General features: G+C 39.6%; 1 protein-coding gene across 2 annotated transcripts in view; it reads left to right on the forward strand.

Annotated features, from left to right (window-relative positions):
- The window catches only part of LOC128448108 (gamma-aminobutyric acid receptor subunit gamma-3), a 55,236-nt gene extending 37,809 nt beyond the window's left edge, over nt 1–17,427 (forward strand). Inside the window, exons 4-9 of one of the 2 annotated variants that reach the window (XM_053430656.1) lie at nt 1,080–1,162; nt 8,246–8,383; nt 11,820–11,972; nt 15,208–15,411; nt 15,535–15,551; nt 17,149–17,427. In XM_053430656.1, the coding sequence (XP_053286631.1) occupies nt 1,080–1,162; nt 8,246–8,383; nt 11,820–11,972; nt 15,208–15,411; nt 15,535–15,551; nt 17,149–17,427 (874 nt within the window). The remainder of the gene's footprint in view (nt 1–1,079; nt 1,163–8,245; nt 8,384–11,819; nt 11,973–15,207; nt 15,412–15,534; nt 15,552–17,148) is intronic. The other variant, XM_053430655.1, reaches the window with a different exon arrangement.
- The last annotated feature ends 509 nt before the right edge of the window (nt 17,428–17,936 follow it).

Below are 17,936 nucleotides of genomic sequence, written 5' to 3' on the forward strand. Positions count from 1 at the left end.
TCGGCTATTTCAGTTTTGTTGAGCAATCGACACAATCCTGGGACCCAATTAAAAGAAAAATGTAGATTACTTAAGCATGACTGCAATTGCAGCCCAAACTTGAACAGAAAGCAGACTTTGCTTGTTTCTCAGTCAGATGATTTGAATGCTATTTTCACTGGAACACATGTTCATCACATCTAGAAATGTGTGTTTTATGACTTTTGTAAGTTATTGGCCAATGGAAGCTGTCAAAGGTCTGTCCACACTGCAGGGCCTAGGTGTCCTTCGGAGGCCGATAAAAGTCAGCAGAATACATCTTGGTGTTTCCAGTTCAGGTTATTTCTCTCATAGATAATAGCTCTCATTTAATGCAGTCTTACATAAAGCACACAGCATTTTAACAAGAATGCAATGATGTTGCATTTACAATATTTACTTTATTACCTGCTGATGAATGTGTCCCCTTGTGCACATCTAAAAAATCCAAACAAAACATGGACTCACAACCTTTAATTTGTTATCTGTATTTATAAAGCGCTGTTCTAGTTGTAATGACCAATCAAAGACCTGAATGGGGGTGAACGGGTCCGAGATCAAGCCACTAACCTTCTGTTTAGTGGGCAACCAACTCGAGCTCCTGAGCCGCAGCTGCCAATGAGGGCTGGTGGTTATTTTTAAAAAAGGTCTTAAGGTCTTTGTTAACAACAATTGAAGTTGATTGGCAATTTATGTAGAAACTGAATGAGGCTGTAAAGGGCAGATTTTTCCCAGCTCCCGTCCATATATGTTCTGAAGCTCAATGAGTTTCAATCTCACAACTCAGTCTCACGCTAATGAATTATTCTCATCAAATCCCTAAACCGCAGAGGGATGGCAACTGTTAACTGGTCAAGACGTTTGTAATAATCGTAACTGCTCTAGAGGCTGAGGGACAACTTAAAAAAAAATATGCACCAATGCATTCACTCATATGATAATGTTGTATTATAATAATCAAATTATACAAGATACTTTGCCAGTAAATAAAATAAAAATGTATTTATCCATGTGGTTTTCTACTGTAGCTAAACAGTAAACATTCCCTCTTTTCCTTGCAGACTGACAATAAACGCAGAATGCCAGCTTCAGCTGCACAACTTTCCCATGGACGAGCACTCCTGCCCTCTCATCTTTTCCAGCTGTAAGTACACCTGCCACACAACATTGATCTCTATATCTGCTTTCATTAAAAGTGAACTCCAAAGAGTCTCAGGAAGCCTCAGCAGTAGAGATGCATCGGCTTATCTGGGAAAAAAACACGTTAACATGACTGTGTTGGCCTGCTGCATTGTCATTAGAGATCCATGTAACATTCACCATGGCTACTGCTCATTCACCAAAACCTGACCCCAAAACATGTTCATTTACAAGCCAGCAGCATGTTGTATCTGAAGCCTCTCATAAAGAGGCTGGTTTGCATGTAGCTATGGCAACATTTGAACAACCTTATTCAGCTCCTCTGTCCACAAAAGTACAATAAACTGAAGAATACTGCGGCAGAAGTACAAATTAAATCTCAACCTATCACATATACTATACTATATTATCATATTATAAGTAAAACACAACTTGACCCCAAGTACTGTGGACTAACCTTTGGCTCAAGCAAATCCGCTTCATAACAGCTCGACAGAGTGAATGTCGTTCATCTACCTGACTTTAACTGTCCTGTATCTAGCACTAAATGAATCATGCTGCATGAGTGACATGTTATCTGCAGTGGATCTCTAGTGGCCTTCATGTTTGGTATCAAGATAACTGCTTGGCTTCATCTGAGGGGACATTACAACCTTTTTTAGCCATTACAAATCCATTATGTCTATGGGGAATTGGAATGATCAACTGAGTGCATTCCAAATATGAAGCATAAATAAACAGACATAAAGGGAGCGCAGTTATCAGGTTGTTTACTAAAGCTCCTTTCAGACATGCACTGAACTCCACAGTTCCTGTATTTCTGCAGAGGAGGTGCATGTGTGATGATATATGTCAGAGTGAGACACTTCGCAGTTTCTGGGGAGAAGTCGTGTGTGTGGTGGGGTGGGGGGGGTTCACTACACTTCTATCACACAAATATCTCCTGATTAAAAGGCGTTTTCAAACATGTAGAGTACACCGAAGTAGATATGTAGAGAGTTTGTGGCGATAAGAGCTGATGGTGTTGTGGTGCTGTAAATATGATCATGTGATCTCTGCAGTGGAGTTAATACGTATAATCCTGCCTCTGTCTGTTGCACCAGGCGGTTCCGCCTCTTGCCTGAAGGATGCAGAGGCTTTGTGACTGTTGTGAATGCGTCTGAGCGGAGAACCTCCTGCTGTGTTGCGTGTGTGTGACAGGAAAATTCTGGGAAAACTCCGTAGCTATTTCCCCAGATTTAACCCGGAGGTCATGTCTGAAATGATGTAATAGTAAAATGAATAGAACAATATGTATTTGTGGAACCAATGCAGGTATTATGTTGTAACCGATACATAATTATACACATGGAAAGAAATTTCCCAAATATTCCCAAAATATATTTTAATCATATAATTTATAATATATTACTAAAAATACAATTAAAACGAAATTAATAAAAACTTGATTCATAAAAGTAAATGTATTAAAAAAATATATTTTTTGCATTGGCGCCCTACTTGGTTTAGCACAAAATGTTAAGCAATAAAAAAAGAATGTATCATAGGTGCATATCATAAAATTCTGATATTTCGGTGAAAGACTTTCTTCGGGCAATCTCAAATATTACTATTCTCGTTAAGAAGTTTAAGTTACAGAAAATGTGATTGCTCCCTTAATATGAAATTTTAATAGTAAAAAACTGCACAGGTGGATTTTTTTTATTTTAGAGAATTAAAGCCCTATGAAGCCTTTTATTATTATTTGTTTTGCTTTATGAACTATAAATTTACTCTGTTATGATTTAATCGTCTTTCAGCCACAGCAACCAGCTGCTGACAAATATTCTAATAAGCAAAACTATATTCCATCTGACAATCAGATATTTGTCTTTATAGACTGGAGCAGAGCTAAAATAAAGTGGATATTGAACTGACATTTATGTTGTCACGATAGATATATAATTATATAAATTGCTAACATTGCCTCGCTTCTGCTGGATGTTTGAAAGAGCATTTGTTTGCTAACGTGTTAATCAAAAAACTGGATAAGTTGCTGCGGTCAAAAAATGACAAATTAACAGTCGTTTACAAACCATAACATTGTACTTGGCTATTTTGTTCACAGCTACATGTTTGCATTATATGTGATTATGTGAAAATATTTCACAAAATTTGTGAAATATTTCCACTCAAACTGAATTTACTGTAATTTTACGGTCTGTTTTTTTGTAGTTGCCCTAGTTCCTCCTGTTAGAGTCACATCTCCATCAGGACATTTCAATGTGGGACATCAAAACACTCAGTAATATAAGGCTGCTGAAAGCTAGAATTAAATGTTTTTGGACAATAAGACCTTTTCATTACTGAGAGCTATCCAGTTTCCTGCAGTTGTAAATTAATCTTCCTCTTGCACGGTGGTGATAATCCCTTTTACACTGGATATTTCTGCAGAAATCACTACACTGGCCTATTTTTCTTTTTGAATGCAAAACTGACCGAACATGCAGATGATTATTTTGCCGTTAATACACGGAAACATTTTGAGGAGACTGATCCAAGTCAAAAAACAATAGTCAGATGTCCCTATAAACAGTGGAACTGGTATGACTCATGTAAATATCTTCCAAATATTTTTTTTAAACTAACATGCATCTTTGTGTTACCATCGTCATAGTGACTTGGTACTGAAACACTGCCCAGGGAAACCCAGATAAGAAAGTTTGAGGAAAAAAAGACTCATGTGAAAAAATAATTCAAAATCTATAAATCAATTTCTATTTTATCTCTTTTCACGTTACATCTTCATATGTGAAAAAATATGTTGTATAAAGTAGAAAATCTGATTGGTTCCTCAGGTTACTGAAAAAAATAATTTCTTATATAAATGACACAAGATAAGAAAATGTATTCCAGATAATAATGGTTACTCTGGATGAAATTAAATAAGTTCTTCAAAAGATGTATAAATACCTAATGGATGATGGTTTTACTGCATAAAAAGGGGGCAATTTTTTTTCAGTTTCTTTCTCACAATGCCAAAGAGGAGAGAGCTGCCTGAGAGCACAGGAAATGTTATCCAAAAAGATAATAAGTCAGTGCTAGGAGATATTTCTAAAAAGAGACGTCTGAAGGCTGCTGTGGATTGTCGAAATACGCAGGACATAAAAAGAGCTTCAAGGTGACCTGGAGAAATCTGGAGTTGTGTTTCAGCCGGTTCCATACACCATGTGCTAAACCAAGTAGGGCGCCATTGATAAGGCCAGTGAGGATTGACCACAGCTTTCCCAGATACACTTTTTCTGGGATAACATTCTAAGGACAGATGGAACCAGAATAGAAATATTTGCAAGTAGAGTGCATCCGTTTGTTTAGCTACTGGATTTCAGTAATACAGTGCCTTGCATAAGTATTCACCCCCCTTGGACTTTTTCCCATTATGTACTGTTACTAACTGGAATTCAAATAGACTTAAATAAACTTTTTCCCGTTTGATCAACAAAACATGCATAGTACTTTGGAGGTGCAAAATAAATTTTATTGTGACACAAACAATAATGAGAACAAAAAAGTTGACATCTGTTGGGTGCATAAGTATTCACCCCCCTGTGTCAATACTTGGTAGAACCCCCTTTCGCTGCAATTACAGCTGCAAGTCTTTTGGGGTATGTCTCTACCAGCTTTGCACATCTAGAGATGGAAAGGTTTGTCCATTCTTCTTGGCAAAAAAGATGAAGCTCAGTCAGATTGGATGGAGACCGTCTGTGAACCGCAATCTTCAAGTCTTGCCATAGATTCTCTATTGGATTGAGGTCTGGGCTTTGACTGGGCCATTTTAAGACATTAACATTCTTTAATCCAAACCATTCCTTTGTAGCTCTGGCTGTATGTTTAGGGTCATTGTCCTGCTGGAAGATGAACCTCCGCCCCAGTCGCAAGTCTTTTGCAGACTGCATCAGATTTTCTTCAAGGATTTCCCTGTATTTGGCTCCATCCATCTTTCCCTCTATTCTGACCAGTTTCCCTGTACCTGCTGAAGAGAAGCATCCCCACAGCATGATGCTACCACCACCATGTTTCCCTGTTGGGATGGTGTGCTCAGGGTGATGGGCAGTGTTGGGTTTTCGCCACACATAGCGTTTTGCATTGAGGCCAAAAAGTTCAATTTTGGTCTCATCTGACCAGAGCACCTTCTTCCACATGTTTGCTGTGTCTCCCACATGGCTTCTGGCAAACTCCAAACGGGATTTTTTATGGATCCCTTTCAACAATGGCTTTCTTCTTGCCACTCTTCCATAAAGGCCAGATTTGTGGAGTAGACGACTAATAGTTGTCCTGTGGACAGATTCTCCCTCAGCTGTGGATCTCTGCAACTCCTCCAGAGTAACCATGTGCCTCCTGGTTGCTTCTCTGATTCATTTTCTCCTTGTCCGACTCTTCAGTTTGGGTGGACGGCCTCCTCTTGGTAGGTTTGCGGTTGTGCCATATTCTTTCCATTTTCTTATGATGGATTTTATGGTGCTCAGAGAGATGTTCAAAGCTCTGGATATTTTTTTATAACCTAACCCTGCTTCATATTTCTCCACAACTTTATCCCTGACCTGTTTGGTGAGCTCCTTGGTCTTCATGATGCTGTTTGTTCAGTAATGATCTCCAACAAACTCTGAGTCCGTCACAGAACAGGTGTATTTATACTGAGATTAAATTGCAGACAGGTGGACCCTATTTACTAATTATGTGACTTGCAAATGTGACTTGTGAATGCAATTGGTCGCACCAGATCTTTGTTAGGGGTTTCACAGTAAAGGGGGTGAATACATATGCACTCAACACTTTTCAGATTTTTATTTGTAAATAATTGTGAAATCCATGTAATATTTCCCCCCACTTCCAAATGATGCACTATTTTGTGTTGGTCCATTACATAAACTCACGATGAAATAAATTTTAATCTGTGGTTATACCATGACAAAATGTAGAAAAATCCAAAGGGGGTGAATACTTATGCAAGGCACTGTATGTATATGTCACCCATGGGGGAAAGAGAAACACAGCGGTAGATGCCGATAAAGTACCTTGACGTTGTTGGCCAGCCACCAATAAGTCCAACAAAGAGGAAGAGGGCTTTCAGTGAATGAATGATGGAATCAGAGTATTACCAAAATTATTAGGAAAACTGGGTTTGAGGCAAGGGGTTCACCTGTTGAAAGCCTTTGGAGAGCTTGACAAGGAATCCTGCAAACTTAAAAGACCTTGAATTAATGGTAGTTGAAAAGAGGCACGAACTACCAGCATACCAGTGCAGGTGAAATACAAAACTCTAGATGGCTACAGAAATTCTTTAGAAATTCACTTATGCTTAAGTTCCTGCAACCAAATATGTCGACGATGAATAAACATTTTATGTCTGCTGTGTGTACCCTGTATGATGCTTCACCAGAACTTGGCCTGTTCTGTCTATTCATAAGCTATTCAACAATAAACGATTATTTTCTGCAAATTTTGAATTCAGAAGTGAATCTGTGACAACATATTTAATATCAAATAATAACAGTGGTAAATGTTATTGCAATTGATCCTTAAAGCAGGTTTGAAAACGATTACTATTTAGGGCAACATTCTCTCTCACAGTTCATGTTTTTCCTAATTGAAAGCCTATTACATCAAAGTGCCATCAGGGACGATCATAATGTTGTTAGCTTTCTTCTTAAAACGATTATATGTCTATTTAAGACGAGAAGGACTCCGGCTGGTGCAACACCAAAACAGAGACACAATCGTTAACCCATCACTAACCTCACTTAATCGATTGTAAAAGCACTCCTAGGCTTGGTGCACATCATGTGAAGGTCAGGCACAACATCAAGATTGATTCAGTACCTTATTGAACCAAAGCTTTCGTTTAATCTACATTCCTTCTGCCTAGGGCTGGGCGATATGGCCTAAAAAAAAAATCCCCGATTTTTTCCCCAAAAATTCCGATTTCCGATTTAAATCGATTTACACCCCCCCCCCCCCCCCCCCCCCCCCCCCCCAAAATCATATGCAGAGGACAAATAATTAGTTGTTCCAAAATAATATATTTCCTTTTATTATTTTGATTTCCCCCCTTGGGGTTTAAGTGCAATCACGAACAACTAGCCAAGCAGGCATTATGGCAGGCCCTGCCCTTGTAAACAGTGTAACATGTAACATAACATAAAATGTAAAATACATAAAATATAAAATAAAATATTTCTGTAAACATGAAATATTAATAACAATAAGAGGTTGTTCTGATAAAGTGCCAACATAACATTAAACAAAGCATCCATCAGCATAAATCAGTGAATAAATCAACTTTTTGCATATTAATGAAGCCTGGCTTTTCCACCGTATACATCGGCACCATATCCTTTGCTATATACATAGCAATCGCATCAGTAATGGCTTTCCAGCGGGGCGAATTCTTCTCATATGGGATGCAGTTGGCAAAGGTTTGTGTGAGGGTTGTCTGTATTTTACTAGCTGTGCGTGTGGTGCTTGTGGTGCCGCGGTCTCTCTCATTCCGCTGCGCGCAACATTTCTCCCATTCGCCGGGATGTTTTTGCCTGAGGTGCTGCAGTAAATTTGTCGTACTGCTGCCTTTGCTAGCAACAGACTTCAAACAGACTTTGCAGCGGGGTGTTGTCTGCTCTAAATCTCACCTTTCGAAAGCGAACCAATTCCAAATGACGGATGACACCGTGCCTTTCTTAGGAACATATTCTTCCCTACTCGCTGCCATGTTTGCGTATCACTTTGGTAAATGCGCGCTCTGTGCGGGGGGAGGGGTGAGCTCATTCCGAACTACGGGAGCTGAGAGGGCGTTCGCGGATGTTGAAGAGAAAACCGATTTTCATTTAAACAAGTCGACGTGAGCTACACACTCGAGTTAATCGATAAAATCGGTTTATCGCCCAGCCCTACTTCTGCCTCTGTCTTCATTCCAGACTGTCTATTCATTAACCAGCCTCCGGCACAAGACAAATGTTGCTCTGGGTGGCCCTAGGTCTGTCTGCACAGGTATCCATCATGAGGATGTGCCATGTAGCACCTAGGCTCACACACATGCTCTATGTAATTGCAGATGGATACCCACGAGACGAGATGATTTACAAGTGGAGGAAGAACTCTGTGGAGGCGTCTGATCAAAGAAACTGGCGTCTCTACCAGTTTGATTTTATGGGCCTGAGAAACACTACAGACATAATAAAGACTACAGCAGGTAAGAGCCACTGTTACTTTCCCAGGTTTAATATATGCAATATGATGAGGCTGTGGCTTGCAGTGACTTTCACAAGATGCTTTCAGTCATGCACAGAACTCCAAATAATCCCATATTAGTTGGAGGAGATGTATGCGAGAATTGTCCCTGTGAGAGGCCCAGGACTTTCTCCAGAGTTTATTCTGCCATCCTCCTAATAAACACTCCGGATAATGTCCAAATTAACTAATGTGAGAACACAGCAGGAGATCCTCCGGACGTTTCACTGCGAGCAAGTGGGTGTGCTGATGCATTTTTCCAACACGCTGCTGATGAAAAAATGAAAAAACAAAAACAATACAAATATCTCAGGATGAAAAAGTGGTGCGACATTGAACACTCCAGAGATTTGTGTTCTTGGGAACAAGTCTGAAGGAGAATCTCCTGCTGCATTGTTCATGTGTGAAATGCAAACTCCGGAGAAAGTCCGGACATTTGTTAGAGTTCATGTCTGAAAACAGATATAGACAGCTAGAGCTGCAGATCCGTCTACCTTTCCCCTAACAAAGCACCATCTCAATGCATGATTAACCTGTTAACTACAACATGGGTATTGTAAAAATCTATAAATATAAAACGTCAAAGTGGCTTAGTGTAGTCATAATAGGTTAACTTATAATTGTATGGACAGTCTTCTGTCTACTTCTATTTGTCTTAATTTATGCACATCTTCTCAAGGTTTTTACAGACATGGGTTAAAAGGACAAAATGGAGCCGTATAATAATCATAGCTTCCGCAAACACACAAAGTGATTATAGGTCACAGATCACATTCACACACTGTCATCAGGGACAATTAGGGTTCAGTGTATTGCCCAAGGTCACTTCAACATGCAGACTGGAGGAGCTAGGAATCGATCCACTAACCTTGCGATTATTGGATGACCTCCGGAGTCACAGCTGCAATAGTGGTCCTTATTAAGGCTAATGCATCATGTTCACTTCCAGCAGCTTGCTAAGAAATTACCTTTAGTTGTCATATTGCAGCTGTCGAACAGAATTGACGTTTTAGTTGTGGTTGATTCTGCGTGGTAAAATGACAAGCAGTTCGAATCTACTTCACAGCTATCCTATGCTTCAGCAGTGAGGAATGGTGGAAAGTAAAGTATATACTATAGAGGTAACTACAAAATGTAATTATTAGGGATGCACCGATATGGAAATTCTTGGCCAATACCGATATTTAAAATAACAATCTGGCCGATAGCCGATACCGATACCGATATTTGTTTATTTTCTTTTTGTTGTTATTCATTCACCCTTTTGTGCCAGAAAAATAATTAAATCATTATTTAAAAAGCACTATTCATTACTCTTATCTTTTAATGAGCACAAATTGAATCAGATTTATGAAACAATCTCTGATTTAACTAAACTTTATTTAACAGAGACATATTAGGCCCATTTTACCGCAAGTTGAAATGGTTCCTTGGGATCTTAATGAAATGTCTGTAACATATTTTGGTCAAAATACCACAAGGATAATTTAAAACAGCACCCTTTTACCCTGTCTAAAACAGCCCTGTTAAAGTATCATTATAGAGAACGCTCTTCTCATTGATTTACGGTAGCAGTATTGCCCGTTTATTAGATATGTTACGGCTTCTGTGTGTATAACGTATGTTGTCAATTCCCTTGTTACCTGTGCATGAGACGGATGAATAGAGCCGATGCACATGAGAATAAAATACTTAAACAGACGCTACGCTCATACTTTTTACACCAAGTTACACTGCGTGAGTCAAGATAACTTAACAAGCCCTCCTCAGTTTTACCTGTTTTTAGTGTCGGGCAGAAATCACATCGCGTCAACACCCACCGTGGCCCTTCGCGATGCTTGTTTTAATTAAACAGTCGGATTCCCCTGGTCCGCACCAGTTCTCAGTCAGCTGCTAGGCGCCAGCCGGAGGGTTCCCCCAGCGGTCGCCGTAGCTGAGGTGATCCGCGAGAAGGGCCCGACACGCGTCCAGAGTGGCCGCCGCCGACCGCGTACCCAGTCCCCTTCAACGGCCCGCCTTCCGCGCCAGCGATGGACACCGCCCCGCTGTCCAAGAGAAAGAAAGCCCCCCCACCAGTGACGCCGTGAGGTGCCACCGGATGAGGACCTCCCGGTGCCGCACACTGAGCCTCCGGCGGCGCGGAGAGGAGGGCGACGGAGCGACTGCTCCCCCAGCCGCGGCACGTGCCCAGCGGTTTTACCACAAATATGAACATCGGCCAATGATATCGGTGAAAGTCAAGTTTATTACCGATAAGCCGATATCAGTAAACGAGGCGAATATCGGCCGCTACCGATGTTCGGCCGATATATCGGTGCATCCCTAGTAATTATATTTACTCTTGAAAAACAACAATAGATTCTATCAAAAATTGGGTTAAATTTTGTGACCATCATGCTTTTAAATGATTTGAAATTGTATGCACAGCAGTAACATAACTTGGTATGTCAAAGGTTCTCTTATATAAAGCTGACGTGATGCCTTTGTTAAAGGAGACAAGTTAAAGGGGGCGTCGGATTTTAAATGCATTGGAATCATTCTAGATTCAAATCTATCATTTCAAAAGCATGTTAAAAAGGTGACAACATACTATCAAAGTAAACCTCACTAACTTCAGGCACACCAGGAAAAAAAATAACACTAATTTCAGTCAGCTCCACCAATCAATGACCTGTTGACTTGAGGAACGTTGGTAATTGTTTAACCTTTCAATATTCACTTCAGACATGCCTTAAAATAAACTTGTGATTATCTGTAATCACTTCACTTTCTCTAATGTGATTGAGTTTTCATGTGTATTTGTGTTGTATCTGAGTGTTGCATTACACTGTTTTGATTTTTATAATTTATTTGAATCATGTTTTTTTTGCTTATTTTGCTTATGTGTTTAATCAAAGGTGATTATTCATATAATTATTATATTATACTATATTAAGGGTCTAGTTTGATTGCCATGTCAAATGCACATTAATTGTCCATCGAAATTATTAATTTTATAAAACAGGTCATTATATTGTTTTTCGGGGTTGCCTTGTAATACCTGATTTGGAACAACAGATAATGAATGGCCAATAAAGCCAACTCTGGTTAATTTACAGTATTTGGTCTGTTGATTAATGAGCACTGTTTCATATCAAATTAATAAACCAATCATTTCTTACAAATAACATTATCTGAAATTAGCTGAAGATAGTGTTATAGTATACACAGCACTTTATGTTAAATATTATAGTCATTATATATTAAAACACAATATTATAATGAATAATAAATACTTCATTCTTATGTATAGAGTAGAGTTTTATACACATCACAGAACAGAGTGTCTAGTATATGTCAGCAGGTATGTGTGTGTCTGCAAAGTTTGACATGGAGCTCTGCTGTTGTCATGGCCACAGGGGACTATGTGGTGATGACGGTGTTCTTTGACCTGAGCAGGAGAATGGGCTACTTCACCATCCAGACTTACATCCCCTGCATCCTCACCGTGGTCCTCTCCTGGGTGTCCTTCTGGATCAAAAAGGACGCCACGCCAGCCAGAACGGCTTTAGGTATTGTGGACTCACTGTGGTTCAGTAGCTCTATCCATACCAGGACAAAGGGTGTGTCTGAAACTCTGCTTTTGAGTCAACATTTTTGAACTTCCATTTTAGCCATGTTTTGATTTGAATATGCTCCGTTTTTATGTGTCATTCTCTTTATTATGTGGATATTTATTTGCCACTTAACTTGCGTCACTCCATCTGCTTCTTCTTCTGTTTTGTTGTGCTTTTCCCCCTCCTGTGTACACACTCCATTTGTTGTTGTTGCAGTCCTGTGGAACATTCTGGTTAAGGTAACTGATTTCAGTCTCTTTTTTTTTTCCTTTTTATGTTTATATGTTATCCAAAATTCATATGTTTCAGTGGAGATGTGTTCGCTGAGCCTTTCAGGGAAAACTGTTAATTGAGATACACCAACTTCAAAGTTTAAGGCCAAAAAATGTAAGACATTATGATTTTTTGCTTTGGAATAATTTGAATGCATGATTTTCACTCGGCTCTTAATTGCATCACTTTTGCGAAGGTGAGCGAGTGTGAGGAAAACATCAGCCACTACTCACAGTGAAACCCCCTGCAGTTGTTTCATCTGCTCACACTGTGCTCTAAACTACATTCACCACTGATGAAGAGGGATAAAGGTAGAAAAGGAATGAGTGTGTCATCTTTTCATCAAAGCACCATGAACAATTGCTTGTAAATCAGGAGAAAGAATGAAGACAATGAATGAACCTTAATTGTAAATGTACTAAGGCAAATGGAGACCATGTGAGAGAAAAGATGAAGCTACTTACATGGAGTAATGAACTAGAGTGAGTTGCCAGGAAGCAAACCTTTCACTTCAGGTGTGAGTCAGAATAATATAATAATATAATATTTAGCTGTACTAAGTATGGGTAAAAGTATAAGTGAGCACTCAGTGGGAGTTTTCTGAGCGCGTAGCATATTTTTTCCACTCAAGTGTGAATAAAAACTCAGTCGTTTGAAAAATCCCTTGCTTGCTTCTTGTGGACGTAAAACAGTTGTTTCCTCCCAGTCCGTGATTGGCTGACTTTGTGATATTATAAGTACGCTGTGCCAACTCAAGGGATCGCTCAGGCAGAGTTGAGCGCGCACAGGAAAAAATGTTGTGTGATCAGTTTAATGGTTTATGTTCAAAATATAAAGTATGTGCTTGCGAGAGTCCCACTGCACGCTCACTAATGTGGCACAAACATGACGCTATAACTAAGCACTGTAGCATGTTAGCACAGACTAAACCAGCTTGGAGGTTAAGCCGTCTCATGCATTGTGCCCTCAACCAGCTGACACCTCATTCATGTGTTGCACATTCGATGGCAAACCTAACAGTTACATCCACATTAAGCTGCCCGTCAGTAGGGATACATGTGTCCCAGACTTTTCCCTCTCTCAAAATCCAAAGCTTATTTTATCGTAAAGAATAAAGACTGTAGGATCTGTGCGTCAGCAGAAGGCAGGTAGGGGTAATCACTGTGGCAAGCAGAGGCTAGAGGAAAAGTGTGAGACGTCCGCCTGAAATAGATGGGGCCAGCTTGTTACCATGGGAACCTCAGTGAAACAGTCGCAGATGTGTGTTTTTTCCTCATATTATGGAGGAGAGGGAGAGGAGAACATGAAATCATTCAGAAATGCCTGTCAATCTGAGTGAATTCAGAAACATCTGCTGTTCTGCGCTAATTCACCCAGTTAGGATAAAGATATGGTTCTGTTAATAATAAAAGAGAGGTTGACTCCATGCAGTAACCCAGAGAAGCCTAAAGCTGCATGAATCTATGGTTTTACCATTACAGTTTTTTGCAGCACCCTATCCCCACATTTCCTTAAATGATCAGAGCACCAAAATTACTTTGTGAAAGAGGTCGTTCGTAGTGATAACAAAAACATCCCTAAAATTAAATCCAAAACAACAAACTTATAAGACAAGTTTCTGTCAAATGATGTTTTTTGTCATTTCAGGTAATTCATACACACTGATTTATGCTCAAGTGTTCATGTTTCTAATTTGGTTCCAATTATTCATTTGATGTTAAAAAATGCAGTGAAATGTGATGATTGACAGCTGAGACTAACTTGCGATTGCTCAAGCACATTCATTGATGGGACCTCGACACCACAGTTCCAGTTCCACAATACTGCGCAGACTCTGGCTTCAAAATGACACCATCAGCACAAGATGGCGACAAAAAAAAGGATAGTGGCCATAAATTCTAATGGTTACCATGTCTGCTGGATGAAATAGGCAATTGTTTGCTTTTACAGCTTAGTAAAGCAATGGGAAGCTGATAAAGCAGCTCTTTAAGTTAAATTCTAACATGGTTACAATGGCATCTGTAATGTACTAATGTTTAGGAGGTAATGTTTAGCATGTAAGGTTCTCCATCTAAGATGAGCATGAGGACACGTAAGGCAAGCTGGTGTAAGTGTAGGGCCTTCAACCATGAGGTAGAAAACACAACCTGGAACTGGCAGCTACACGGAGCACACCATATACAGGGTTCCCTTGAGGGAAATGCAGGGACAGGAACTAGGCGTGTACAGGTGAAGTTGATGCAGTGTTCAGCAACTGAAGGGATAGGAAGTGTCACTGCATGTAAAAATAAAGCAAAAAATGAATGGAAATAATGCAAATTGATAAACTTATAACAAAGTAGAGCTGCTGATTCATTTCGCAGGCATCAAATTATTATTATAAAAATGATTAATTGTTAAGCTCTGTCAGAGTGTAGCAAATCTGGGACACGGTCTGAAAACCATTATCCTCTGCTAAAAAAAATAAAAGGTTTTTATGTAGTCTACGTTCTCTCTATGCTAAGAAAAATAAAGTGTGCATCTCATTCCAGAGATGAGTCTCCAGGCAAACACAGCACAGATCCATTAAATACTTCAATTGACCAGGATCCACTTAATTTCTGTTGTCGTCATCCTGCTTGTCACTGCTGAACATTTTCATTTTTAAAATTCAGTCAGTTTGATTTTGCACTTAAACAATGACGAGATTTTATTTTATTTGGTTGTCCTGCAATGTTGGTCTCTCTTGCGATTTGAATGTCAAAGGGAACAAATGTTATATCACAGAGAGTGAGTTAAATCATTTATCAAGACCAGCTTTGGTTTCAGGGGGAGAAGGATGTGTGTATATATGACAGAATCAGGCTAAAGATTGTGAATTTCCATCACTACATGTGAGCAGTTCTAACGTCTGTTCGTCCTCTCTTCTGACCCTCAGGTATCACCACAGTTCTGACTATGACTACTCTCAGTACTGTGGCCAGGACGTCATTACCCAGAGTGTCTTATGTCACTGCCATGGACCTGTTTGTCTCTGTCTGCTTCCTGTTTGTCTTCGCTGCTCTGATGGAGTATGCAACATTGAATTACTACTCAAACAGCGCCAGAAAACTCAGCTGTATGAAGCCTAAACGACCAGTAAGTGGATCTTTTCCATACACATCTGTTAAATCAATATTCCCTAAAGGCATTCCTCAAACGAATCCACTAACTAACTTATAAGGAAATGATAACATGCAGATTGAGATGATGCTATTAGGTACAGTAAGATTTTTTGATAATGCTTTGGCTTTATTATCACAAGACTGAAGTGAGAAAACTGTTCAGCGTTGAGATGATGTTATGCTGTTGCCCTTTATAAGCTCTTCTGATAAGACTGTCACTATGTTAAGGGACACACGTCATCAGCTTCCAAGACTGAGGGCCTTTTCTAGCCCATCAACAACTAAAGGTGGAGAGCCCAGAGAAGAGCAGAGCTTAAAATCACTCAAAGGTTCAATTTCTGGAACATTAAAGGTTCAGTGTGTAGAATTTAGTGAAATCTAGTGGTGAAGTTGCATGTTGCAGCTGAAGACCCCTCACTTCCCCCTCCCCTTCCAAACATGAAAGAGAACCTGTGGTAGCCATCAGTTGTATTGGTATAATGGTGGCATCTGATTGTGGGGATGGATCCTGATCCTGGTAGCAGCTGACCGTGGTCTGATTACAACAAGACTGCTTGATATTCGATAAACCTACTCAGATACTTATTACATTACAACACCATTACTGACAATATCTCCCAATTCATTTACCTTCCATCATGTTACAAACAGTTTATTCTAATCAATGTTGTAAATACTCTTATTTTTCGGATGTCCTCCGTTACACGTTGCATCTATTACACTTTTGTCCGTCTTGGGCGAGGGATCCCTCACATGTGGCTCTCTCTGAGGTTTCCTTGTTATTTTCCCCCTCTTAATAATTGTTTTGTCGTTTTTCCTTCCTCTTTTTGAGGGTTGAGGACAGAGGATATCACACCCTATTAAGCCCCTTTAGGCAAATTGCGATTTGTTAATATTGGCTGTACAAATAAAATTTGATTGATTGATTGATTGGCATAAAAACTCAAAAGGTGTTTGGATTTTGTCCAGTTTGGACTACTGTAGAAACACATGTCATCTTCCACAGATAAGGTATTTCAATATAAATGGCCAATTCTAAGTTAAAGAAAACGACAATTAGTACAATTTGTATGAAACACACTATTGAAAACTTCCCTAAGATTTTTTTATGTTCAATTTCTGCCAGTAGATCCCTTTCACCTAAATCATACTCACTGAATCTTTAAATGTATATCTCTGAATTGAACTGTGACAATATAATTATGAGCTTTTTTATTCCAAATAAACTTGTTTTCACTGTACTATAAATCTAAATATAAGATCATTTTGTCAAACCACCTCCATAGGTAATCTGGAGTGTTTGTTTGATGTAGGATTTATTTCATAATTAAAAAAACTAAGACTGGATTTCTCAGATTTATTTTCCTGCATGTGATTAATATTCTATATTTTATTCACATACATCTTGTGTTCAGTCAAATGTTCCTACATTCAGATGTGACGTCTTTGTTTCAATGTGGATAGTAATAACCAGTTACCAGAGCGTTCACCAACTGTAAACAGTCTGTGAGGTCGCTGCTCTACCTTGTAATCTGCTGGTGTCATATTGTGTATCACTAAACATGAGGTTAAGGGCACATGTCAGCCACGATGGTGAGAATAAGCAGGAAAATATGGGAAGATAGACCTATTCTAGTTTACACAATCAACTTATAAACCATCTAATCTGCACCAGCAAAGTTTTTGCTATTAGGACTGTCACTCTGTCTCCTCAGAACTACTCTGTCCTGGACGTGCGACCTCCACACACCGTCATCACTCTGAACAACTCCATGTACTGGCAGGACTTTGAGGACGCTTGCGTATACGAGTGTCTGGATGGGAAAGACTGCCAGAGCTTCTTCTGCTGCTTCGAGGAGTGTAAAGAAGGTGGATGGAGAAAAGGACACATCCACGTAGATCTACTTGAACTGGATGCGTACTCACGCGTCTTTTTCCCCACCTCCTTCATACTCTTCAACGTGGTCTACTGGGTGGGCTATCTCTACCTTTAGCACTCTGCAGGAGCCTATTGGGTTTCAAACGGAGTACAGCACAATTTAACAGAAGAAATTCAAGTGTAATACAAGGTAACACCAAATTAACTCTTTGTTGTGGCACCTGGAAACCAACGTGTGTCAGTAGGCCTGTGCCAAACAGGGCGGCAGTGAGGACACGATGGACTGTCTTCTATGACAATACATAGACAAAGAACGACTCCTAACTTCTCAGTCAGGGGGATGACTTGTGTCGTAGGGAATGTGCAGACAAGTTATTATCCAGCCATCAGTCAAATCCAGTTGATGAAACTCCAATGACACTCAAACCATTCATAGTGCCTTCCTCTGGAGGGGTAGATACTATATGCTACAATAATCAGGGAGACATTATTTATTAAGTGATAATTAAAAGAGCCTGGCTTTGACTGATCACGGCTTTTCTCATGCAGAGCTTTGAGATACATTTATAAAACAGGCATTTTTTATAAGAACAACATGAAGAAACAGTAACTTCATTCTGACTC

The sequence above is a fragment of the Pleuronectes platessa genome, chromosome 9, assembly GCF_947347685.1.
Source record: "Pleuronectes platessa chromosome 9, fPlePla1.1, whole genome shotgun sequence".
Lineage (NCBI taxonomy): Eukaryota > Metazoa > Chordata > Actinopteri > Pleuronectiformes > Pleuronectidae > Pleuronectes > Pleuronectes platessa.